Source organism: Melanaphis sacchari, unplaced genomic scaffold, assembly GCF_002803265.2.
Source record: "Melanaphis sacchari strain LSU unplaced genomic scaffold, SCAv2.0 Contig19_pilon_pilon, whole genome shotgun sequence".
In the NCBI taxonomy this organism is placed as follows: Eukaryota; Metazoa; Arthropoda; class Insecta; order Hemiptera; family Aphididae; genus Melanaphis; species Melanaphis sacchari.
The window spans coordinates 1423033-1435425 of NW_020270975.1; the positions used below are offsets into that span (position 1 = coordinate 1423033).

The 12393-nt window shown below is 32.4% G+C and overlaps 1 protein-coding gene across 4 annotated transcripts in view; it reads left to right on the top strand.

The window, feature by feature from the left end:
- Positions 1–553: 553 nt before the first annotated feature.
- The window catches only part of LOC112592964 (protein NDRG3), a 51432-nt gene continuing 39592 nt past the window's right edge, over positions 554–12393 (top strand). For 3 of the 4 annotated variants that reach the window (XR_003114574.1, XM_025337141.1, XM_025337142.1), the window contains exons 1-2: positions 554–654; positions 11437–11658. Coding sequence is in view for 2 of the 4 variants with exons in the window: in XM_025337141.1 (XP_025192926.1) it covers positions 11459–11658 (200 nt within the window). In the remaining 2 variants the exon portion in view is untranslated. The remainder of the gene's footprint in view (positions 655–11436; positions 11659–12393) is intronic. The other variant, XM_025337143.1, reaches the window with a different exon arrangement.

Here is a 12393-nt window from a genome sequence, read left to right on the forward strand (position 1 = left end):
GCTCCGTATCCAAAGTCGTCTCGTCCCGCCCGCCCGCGCGCGCGCGCGACCAGCCGTCTTCCGTGCCGGTAGTAAAATCGTTCGTTTGCGCGCGCGCGCGCGCCGGACCACCGCTCGTCCGCGCGAGTGTGTGTCAGTGTCTCCCCGCGTACGTGTTTGTGTGCGTGCGCGTGTGAGCGTGCGTACGCGTAATTGTGTGTGTGTGTGTGTGTGTGTGTGATAACGACCGACCGACCGACCGACAGACACACTTTGTTCTATTCGTGTTCGACGCGCGCGATGCGTCCGATCTCGTTCGCCGCCACCGCCGCCGTCTGAATTCGATCGCATTATTCCTGATAACTTATTATTTTTATTATTATTTTTTTTTTTTTTGTATAAATAATTTTTTTAAATTTTTTGTTCCACGTAACTCGTCCAACGTCGCGCCCGCACGTTCTCGCTACTCGACGGACGGCAGTCTGTTTTTCGAATAACTATATATATATATATACAAACACACACACGCGCACGCATATATATATATATATAATATATCAGTTTTTGTTTTTTATTTATTTGTTTTTTTTTTTTTACAAAAGATAAAACAACAACAACAACGACGACGACGACAACGATAACAATAATAAAACCCGTATAGTAAAGACCACACAGGTAAGCCGTAGTTGATGTCTCCCGGTCATGTTCAAACGTAACTTTATTATTTTAACATTATTTTAGTACTACTTAAAAATGTATCGTTTAACTTCGAAATCGCTGTTGCACCGCCGCCGCCGCCGCCGCTGCTGCTGTTGCTGCCGACGTCGTAGGCGCCTATAGGCGTACTTATTGTTTTCACGGGATCGCGATAACGCGTGCTGGCCCTCGGGAGGGGGATCGGGAGGTGCGCGAAAACTCTGGTCGAACTTTCGAGAGCGCTAACACATTATTATTATTATTATTATTATACAGTGGGTATAGCCTATCGACAATCACCGCCTCGAAGGGGTTTTCCGACTTTTTCCGAGTGATTAATAGACCTTCACCCCGTCCTCGGAGGACGGGTCGACGAAACCGGTATTATCGCGTGATTTCATTTTCACGCGATCCTCCGTCGACATCCCCCTACCCTCGCCAAGTCGGAGCGCCGTCTGTTTACCACATCGCCGCACAAAATCTGAACGACTTAGGCGTGCGGCTAAATTCGACTCGCTGTACAGCTAATCGACACTCGAACTTCCCACCCGTAGTCGCACCGCGTAATGTAACAATGCATACGATCAGGACATTATTATTACGATCGTGCGACGAGGACGACGACAATGATTATATACTGCAGCCAGAACGATCTTTGCCCGGTGGGAGGGGGAGGGGTTGTTGCGGTGATGAATAATATGTAGTGTAATACGATATTCATCGATCGTCGTCGCCGTGATGTATGACTAAACACCGCACGTCATGACGACTGATTTTCGTTCGACTATTGCGCGATATCGTATAATACATCAATATCCATACAACGCTACCAATAATATTATGTATGCCGTACAATTTTATTCATCACCTATACGTACTATTGCATAGTCACACGTAGACTTAGTGGCGATATATTATATTATAATATTATGTTTTGCATGGACATTGCGTTATTATATTGATGTCGTGTGTTTATTAAGCGTATAAATTGTATACATATATATATATATATTTAGTCGACCAAAGTAATAGAGACTATGTAAACCTCTTTTTTTCTCTCTATACACAATATATATATATATATATAATATTTGTACACTTGTACCTACAAACATGCGTATATATTACTATTTATGTGTACAGTACACCTATCCTTATTATTATTATTACTATTATTACAATTCAGTTGTTTGATGCTCCTTAGGTCCTTTGTGTAGTGGCATGCACCTAATATCGTATACGTAATTATAATATGCCGTCGCAGTGTATTGTGTTTGTCTTTCGTATAATATGATGTACGCAAATAATATAATAATTGTATCATTACATGTACATCGATAATATTTATGAATACGGTTTCGGTCGTCGTTCCACGGTGTAACCCGTCTGTATCACGTGACCCGCGTCATCGAGGTGCACCTGCAGCGGCACACTCGTTCGAGTCGCTACCGCGTTCACCACAATCACCAATGCCATAATGTTACCACCTGCAACCAAGCCACAACAGTATATGTGACGATATTATATTCGTACCGTTTTACCCTGATTGGCCGGTCCTGGTCGAAAAAATTCCTTTCATTCTCACGTAGGTATTTACGACATTCAGTGTTTTCTCTCTCTATCTCTCAAACATACATATACACGCTGTATACACACGCGCGCGCGCGTAACAACGAGCGCACGCGCTTGCGTGTTTACGTGACTTTGGTTAATATTACTTTTTGTAATGCTGCATATTCTTGTTGGCCCCGGGTCCGAATCCTTGAATGTTGCCGAAGGAGAGAAAACAAAATCTACGTAGATATTTCGAATACGAATCGTCGTCGTTTCGAAATACCTATACCTAAAGTAAATTCACATATTTTGACCAGCACCTACTCCGATGCCATTACAAAAGAGGTGCATATACCGCACACTTCGTGTTTTCGTCAACGTCAATTACAGAACACAATTACGACGCGATCTGCGCTATTTTCAGGCAATTATTGCGAAAAATAACAGTACAATTTTAACACTCGAGCGCACACCCCCGCAACACTATGGAGGATATCATGTATTGTTCGTAGATTTTTATTGTTCTAGTTTATGCGTCACGATGACTTTAAAAATAGTGTTACTATCGGATAAAAAATTTCGGGTGGCCCACAACATTAACTGATATATATATATATAGATTATATTATATAGCCTAGTACTCTATATTAGGGTGTGCGAAAGTTATATAGGTTAGGTTTTACGTTGTCCGATGTATAGATACCTACAAATAAGTAGCGTGTCGTACATTTTTATCACTTATGGGTCGATAAAAAGCGCATATTATACCCCATAAATATGTACCCATAATATATAGAATATATAAACTTTAATTATAATAATAATAATAATTCTCATACACGCGAGAGAATCGATTTATAGACTTTTTTTTTCCCACTTTTAAATTATCAACGTGAAATATTGCGTATAGGTACTGCATGCAAATAATTCACCTGGGGATTAACGAGTTTTTAATTAACAGGTAATTCAATTATATACCAAATAGATTTGTCAAGAAATATTTCGGCACCAATCGGTAACCCCGCATGGAATTTGAAAAACTTTTTTTCATATTCTACTAAAACGCGTTCGATCCATAAGTAAAACGTCGTCCTTAAACAACCGACGGAACGACGACGGTTTGGATTGAGTATAAACTTATATGTGCCGTGCAATAGTGTAAACTTTTAACACCGAACCAGGGAGTATAAACTTCGAAGGTCAAACGATCGACGAACGATTGACGATACGTTTCGCGTCTACGATTCAATTATATTGATAAAACACCCGTTTCTTTTCTGCAAATCGATATTTAGGTGCTTAATTTATTGTTTCATTACTTTCCGCAGCAAATCTAGGGATTAGCGAACTTTGAATGTTTATTATGTGTATATTATACACACACACACACACACACACACACACACATATATATATATTATAACAAATTTAAACATTTATACAGTTTAAAAATTACACAGGCGTGCTCACTATTATACTTACATATATTCTATAAAATCGATATCATATACCTTACATATATGTATATTATACATACTGCAGTAGTTCTATCTGCTATTTCAGCATAGTAGCTGTGTAATATATTAACTGAGCTCCTACGTTATATAATACTGGGTGATTTTTCATCAAACAACCCTCATTATTTAAAAATTGATTGATGTTTCATGTAATTTCTAGTCGAAATAGAACGATATTTTTAAAAATATTTTTGATTGCTTAAATTTTAAATTTTTACGTTTTTGAATAACAACTTACATTTTAATTTTGTATCCTGAAGCAGAATATTTTTCGGGGTATTTTGATACTTAAAAATCGAAATTCAATCAAAATAGTTAATGAGTTGTAAGAATTTAAAATTTGGTTAAGCGGGTGATGTGGTATAAGAATACCACAAAAAATATTGGACTATTCCTCCATTCACCTAAACTTTAAATACTCGTATGAACCTTGATTTTTAAGTATCAAAATACTCAAAAAAATATTCTTTTTTAAAAACTTTAAAAATTATAACGATAAAATATATTTTATTTCGACTGGAAATTATGTAAGAAAAATATTTTCAATAAATTACCATGTAAACTTAACGTAAAGTGTATTAATTCTAAACATGGGTATATGTATGTGTTGTATAATATCTTAGTTTACATTTCTTCTGCACGTTCGTTGCATTTCTTTATATTAAATATTACGCAATTTTCCTTCTTTATTGCGGGCATGTGTTCGAAAAACAATAATAATAACAGACAGGGCGATGGAATTGATGAGTAAAATATTATATATCTTCTTATTGTGTACATTTTAATACAATTCGAACCGAAAATAATAGTTTACAAACATATAGAATATGCATAATATGATTTTAATAGTTTTTTATTAGTTTATTATTTGACACCACTAAATAAGTCAAAATTAACTTTTTTACATAATGAATGCTTTAAATTTGTCGCTATCAAGTATATTAAAATATTTTCTACTAAAAATGTTCAATAAAATAAAAGTAATTAGGTCAAAGAAATATTTTAATTTCAACTCCTCAAAAATCAAATTGTTTATAAATTGAAATCACCTCACTATATTTGTTTTTCTGTAAATTTTAATTAAATTCAATTTTTTCCGCAAACAACTGTCAAACCAATAATTCATCTATCTACGACATATCTACGAGTATACTATCTGATTATCCTAATTAGCAACTTGTATGGAAAACTATGAAACTGCGCAGCAATTTGTTTTTCGATCAAAAGTTTTCGAGCAATTCTAATGCGATCAATAATTGACATGTATCTGCTGATAATATATTTTGAAAATCTTCAATTTTACTTTTCATCTAATTTATTCATTAGCCTAAGGTTAGGTTATAAACTTTCTTGAACAATACACGATACACCATTATGCGTAGCTTTAGGTATACATTAATGCGATTGGGGGATTTACATGCATGACGTTTATAAGAATAATCTAATAATAGCTAATTAGAATTAATACGCTGTTGACGTTGACTCGAGTACAGTGGTGTGCGTTTGTGTATAGCGAACTTTTGTTACTGCATATTTGTAAAACCCATTAAGTCAATTATAAACACCTCATTCAGGTGTTTAGAACAACGACCGAAATTTGTATCGATTGTCATGTAACTTTAGATACAACAATAATAATGGAACATATGATATAATTTTATTATTATAGTATATATTACGTTGTACAATATATTATATGGATATAGGATGTATCTAGGTATCTATTTATATCTATTGCATGCGGTTAATCTGCTTTTATCTAGCATATAATTGGTTAATTTTGGATTGTGTACATTCTTGTAGTACAATAATAAAAATTAAGGTTTGAGAAGTCGCTTGACAAAATAAGTGTTTTAAATCTATGGATATACACTGCAGAAAACTCGAATAGTAATACCTACAGCGTACCTTTGTATAGTATTTTGAGGATGTTATCGAATAAAATTTTGTTGAGTATGATAACAATAATAGTGAAACTTAACTATTAAAAAAGAAAATAGTATGTAGGACATATTACGCGAAGTCAGTACAAATATCTTGACGGAAACCTCATTAATAATATAAACTGGAAAATAGTATAGGTGACACGTGAGGATCGATGGAGGCAAGGCCGTGTTCTCATTTACCCTCATTTTATAATAATGAACTACATATTATATTATATAACATAGGTAACACAATAATCGATTATATCCTACGCGTACACACACACACACACACGTACTGTCGCACCACATGAAATAATATTAGGTAAATTATTCACGTCGGGTGAAATATATCGTATTTAAGTAGGTACATAAATTTGGCTTGCTATGGGTAGGAGGATGTCTTTTTGAGTCATGTGGACTTTAAATTCTCGTTAATAGAAATGTCAATGACTACCGTGAATCCATAACCACCAGTGAGTGTTTTCTGTGCTGACTTGAAATACGCGACGTTTTCGGTTTTCCGCTTTGACGTAGAATTATTGGTAAATATGTTTTAATATAACAAATAAACAGACGTGGGAATACTAAAACAGACTGCCGTACAAATGTGTAGACCGTAAACCGTAATGCCATTTTGTCATTTAGGCAGCTGATCAAAATTTATGATATTATGGTATTGCTGAATTTGTTTTTAAAATAATTTTTTCAAAAAATCAGTAAGTAACTGTATAGGGTAGTGAATATTTTTAAATTTTTCATTAGCACTGATTTTTATTTTATCTTAAAGATACAGCTCGAGTTGGCTTAGAAATATTATGTTTTATGATATTAAAATAAAATCACGCAGTTTTTCTGAAAAAATAAATGTATACAAAAAAGCAACTCAACTTGCAAATATGTGAAATTCGGTCATAACACGTTTGAGTACACAACAATATTTTTATCTGGGAATTGGGAGGAAGGTTGGGCGTAAATATCATGTTTGGATAAATTTTTTTCTATTTTTCTTTTTATATCCATTATTTATGAGACACCACGATAAGACTACATTTTAATAGTTAATTGTTTCCCAGCATTTTGTTTTGAAACTTAAATTTAAAAATATTTTGATTATTATATATCATAAAAAGTTTATAGAAATAAAAATGTTTATTGTTTGTTTTTGCGGCTTAGTCGATAACAGTACGAGTATTATGTACACAGGTTATCATTAATTTTATTATACCCAAAATTCCAAAATTGGTTTTTTAATTTTCTACGTACAATTATGATTAGATGACATGATATCAAATTTATTTTATTCTGTGTTTATTTGTACTCAAATGTGTTGTTTATACGTCCGAATACATTTATCGTCCTAAAATTTGAATAGACATTTGCTAACAAAAAGCTTGTTTCATTTAACAACAAATGCATTTTTTGTTTACGTTCGTTATTAAATAATTACACGACGGTTTATATGCTGTTGAATTACTGCAACAAAACAAAATTAATTACACTATATAAAGCTCACTATATAAGTTAGGCAGGCGTAGTTCTAGTGCGTATAAAATATTGGTCGTATCATTGTTTAATTATTTGAAAACAATTATTGAATTTATGTTATTATACGATTTGGTTTTACTCATAGTATATTGTCAAATAGCAATACTAAAAATATTATTCCATATTTTCAATTTTTTAGTATTGCTAAATATTTTATTATATTTCGATTGTATATCAGAAATGTATTAGGGTTAATATTTGCCAACTAAAATAATTTGATCAAAATTAATTTTTGTAGAACTTATAATCAGCAAATTGGACGATTTGAAACTATTGTTTGGTGGTTAGCTGGGGAGGGTGGTTGAATACTTATAAACGTACAATTTCGGAGCTAATTAGTTAAAAAAAAACTTAAAATAATTATATTTATTAGGCATAAAAAGTTAATTTTTCATATTCTAATTTGAGATTATGAAGTATTACCTTGTACTATTTAATTATACATATAGTTATCAGTTTATATAAATTATCGTATGTTTTCATGTTTATAAGAACCAAGAAAAAATTAGATGCTACGTAAATATGTATAGAATGTATTCACTTATACTTAATATAATTAAATAACATGGTATATCTTATAACTATTACTTCTTTATAGTTAAATCACGTTTGAAAAATTTGATAGGCAATCCAACTTACAATATTAGCTAAAACTTTAGATAATTAATTATAATTTTATCAATTTTTTTATAACTTCTATATGCACATACAAATAATATTGTTTTTGTTGATTACAAAAACATTATTCTACATTACATACTGTAATAACTATAGTATTTTAAATATTTTCTTCTCTGGGATTTTTTGGAGTAATGAATAAACAAATGTAAACGAATTGTCTAATTTATGATATTTTGCCAAATAATTTATTTACGCATATAGTAATGTTTGTCATGCAAAAACTATTTTAAAATTCGATAAATTAATTAAAAACTCTTTTCGTTCAAATAATTTATATAACACAAAGAACAATTAAAAAAATATCCTAAATTATTAATTGATTTAGTCAAACAAATAATTACTATATGCGTGTTCTAAAATGTTCTAAATGTTTCATTAAAACTAAGTTTGTTGTTGATAACAGTTTTCTAAAACTAAGACCAATTATTGTTGTATCGATGAGTCAAAATAAAACATTTCAAACAATACCTATGTATATGATAAATGAGCCGATCGGTGCTGATCGAATATTTTCAAGTAAACACTCGATATAGTAAACATATTTTTAAAATTGTTTTGACTATAATATGTACAATACAACAAACATAAACACATTACGTATGAATTAAGAAAAAAATCTATTTTTATGTGACGTTCAAATTTTTAATTTTGGCATGTACTATGCGTCGCATGTCCTTGACCGAGTAAATTGCGGGTTTTTCCGACACGACTAGGTTTTTAAAATCATTTATTTAATTTTTTTACTCTGCCGTTAGACATTTTTTAGTAATATTAATAACGCGAAGAGGAATACCTCTTTAAACTTAAAATGCACATTTATTTTAGCGTTTTCATTATTAATTATTATTATTGTTATTCTAATAAAATTGGGCATACTAAAACCACAATTAGTAACTGTCTTACCTACATCCTAAATGTCACTGCACGTAATAATAAATGATAACACATAGATTTAACATCTTAATGTTCTTATTGACGCTATATAAAGCGCTATAAGTACAGTTCTCGTTATGAAACATAATATTATAACTTTTGTACACTTTTTAACATACACACGTTATGTGATGCGACAATTTATTTTAACGATGACTGATGGCTATAATTACGGAGGAGGGTTTAAAGACAGTGAACGTATTTCAAGGTTACGGTTTTTTTTTTTTTAACTTTACTCACATAATACATGTATGTATATACGTAAAACAAGTGTATTATGTATGCCTGGTTGTTCGTTATCCTCGGGTGGTTAATATTACAATAATTGTTCGTATTAAAAATAAATATTATACGTAGCTATTGGTTCAAATTGTTCTAATGTATTATAGAAGACATCCACAAGGAAAATGTTTTCAAATGTAACACTATTGTCTTTTTTGTTAAAACACGTACATATTGTTTTTTTTTTGTTTTTTAATACATTTTTTCGACATTTTCGATTCTTTATTATAATGTCACATTTTTGTGAGGAAAATATAATCAAATTTGCATGTTACTAATTTCATTAGGTTTTCGCATATTATACGAGGAAAATCATACGACTATTGATTAATGATTTCATGCTATAAAGTAGAATATTATTTTTGAAAACATATATTATAGTTGTGGTTGTTATTTTGCCATTTTGGATTGTATCAATATGAGCCAATAAGTTAGCAAAAATACTCTTCCCGACACTCCTATTTGATCTAAATTGTAAAACTTAACATGTTATTATTATATTATCATACACCGTTATTGGTTGTGTATATTTATTGTATGCTCGTGAATCAAATAGATTTTTAAACAAATATTGTTCTTCAGCACGCCATGATATTAAAAATCTTGTACGGTTAACATCATTTTAAAAATGCAAAATACCTACAACAAAATTCACCACGGTAACAAATAGGTTTTATAGCTATCAAATAGGATTGCGTTTTAATGAGTGAAAGGATTACAATGTGTATGTAAAAATGTTCCAAGATAAGCCAAACGTCGAAAACATATATAATAAAATCGCGAACCTCATGACGTTATAAACTACTTGTTATTATTATAAGAGTGATGCATCATGATAATACAACATTATTTATGCTGTAATCAGGAAATCGTCGTCGTCGTCTTGCGGTGATCAACGCCATCAGCAGGTGACATTTATACGCGTCTCGAAAAAAAAAAAATAATACGCTTTATTGTACAGTGGGCGTGTGAGACGGAAGCGTTTCCGGTCCCGTCCCATCCCGTTGTCCTGTATTCCTGTATCGCGCTCCAGTCGACTACACACGCGCCTTCCGATAAACGCATCGCATCCGGTTTAGGAGGATACCTGCATGACTTACGAATGTACAAAGATATTATCGTCGTCGTCATCGTCGTGCACAGTAGTCGTTGTAATATTGTCATATTATTGTCCTGTTGAAGCGCGTATACCTATACAGTTTATCGGACAATTAATAATATACGCTCACAAACGTTCGGAGAGTTAAAAATAATAAACACGATTTGACGTTATGTGCGCAGTACCTACACACACACACACCACGTGCATACGGAAAACTATAATATCATTAATAGGATTAAATATAATCATCGCTGAGCGCATTCGTATTATGTCGTGTGCGACGTCGCACGCCCGTCCGCGTGTGATGTTCCGGATCGCGCGTGATATTGTATTATTATATCCCTCCGGCAGTTAACGCGTTTATTAGTAGTAGGTACTTGGCAGTTAGCAGACGTCGTGGCGTGCCGTACACATTATTATTATTATTATTATTATTATTATCGTTTACACCGCATTTGTACGTCATGGTTTGTTCTTCATCATTTTTTTTTCTTACATAACTGATGTACATCATCCCGTTGTATTGATATATTCAACAAGTATGATGTATAATATAATATATGAGACGAGATAATATTTTTTAACTCGAGTCAATTCGTCGCGTTGTTTAAATCCCGAGGCAAAAATAACACGCGCTTCTAAAAACGTTGCAGGCCATCGTCGTTTTATATTTCACTATGGCTCATGATCTCCGATCGACTCAAAATATATGTGCTATTATTGTAATGAATCGTTACAACGATAGAGATAATAACTTAATCGATATCAATAATTTCAGAAATTTTTTTTCGTAGAATATAAAATCAAAAAGTCTTCGTTTGAAAAAAGAGAAAAATCCACAGAATTGACATTACAACAATTTTTTCGTTTATCGTTTCGAATTTTATCGTATAGAAACGTTTAAATGTACCAATGTCAACTTCAACTAAACATTAAATACGTCTCCTTCATATATTTTATATTATACATGCCTACAATACTTTGCAGAGTATATTTAGAACATTATATTTTGGTATATAAGATATATGTATATTATTATTGTGTATCATCATCATCATCATCATCATCATTTAATAATTATTATTATTATAATACCATTTTTATTGTGTTATTATTGTGTTACAACATATTTTACATATTATTATTATTATTATTATTATTATTATTATACATTGACGGCTTTTGCACGTACTCGCACGTATATACATTTTGTTTGCAGCTTTGGCCCCGCATGCCGCAACATGTCCTACCGCTCGCTGGCCGCCGATCGCGTGTACAAAGCGACTACGGACGACCTGCAGCCGGAGCGGAAGAACTCTGTCGGTACCGTTTTTAAAAAGGCTTTCGGCACGCTAAGCTCCAGCCCCCGGCGCAGGCTGTCCGAACCGCTTATGTCCGGCGTGCCCGTAATCGGCACCGGAAACATCAACACGCCGCTCAGGTATATTACACGCGCGTATATAATATATACACGTACAATATAGGTGCACATATATCAATATATGGCTACGTTATCATCATCATCGTGTGTAAGCGTCGAGGTCGAATAGAACTCAACACGCCAGTACTTAGTATATTAAAATAATATATAAATAATCTTTAACACCATACACACCGGTATACATTTACAGCGGCACCGATATACTAATCTTACTGACTCTTTTTCTCCACACTTTTATTTTCTTTCAATAAAAAATTGCATCCGTTCGAAATACAATGACTATAAAAACATTACGTTTATTTAGTACCTGCCTATGAGTATCATATGATACGTGCTTGCAAATATTTAGTGTTTTCACGGCATTTAAGCGACTATTTAATATTAAATCTTTATTATGGTTGTGAATCGATAAAATAGAGTTTGAAAAATATAAACAAACCAAACATAACCGGTAATTGACTATAGTTAACGCCTCGGTAGGTTAGATTTAAATATTTAAATTGTGTACAAGTGTAGAGTTACTTATAAATATTATATTTAAACATGGACTTTACCTCAAAAATACTTGGAAATTTAAAATCAGGATTTTAATAGATTCGTAATTCGAACACCTTATTGACCGTAAATGAGTCGTAGTAAATTATTATCGAAGTCGATATAACATGACGTAGTTTCTTCTCTATTGCTACAACTGTTATTATAAAAACGACGTACAATATTACATTATTTGTATTA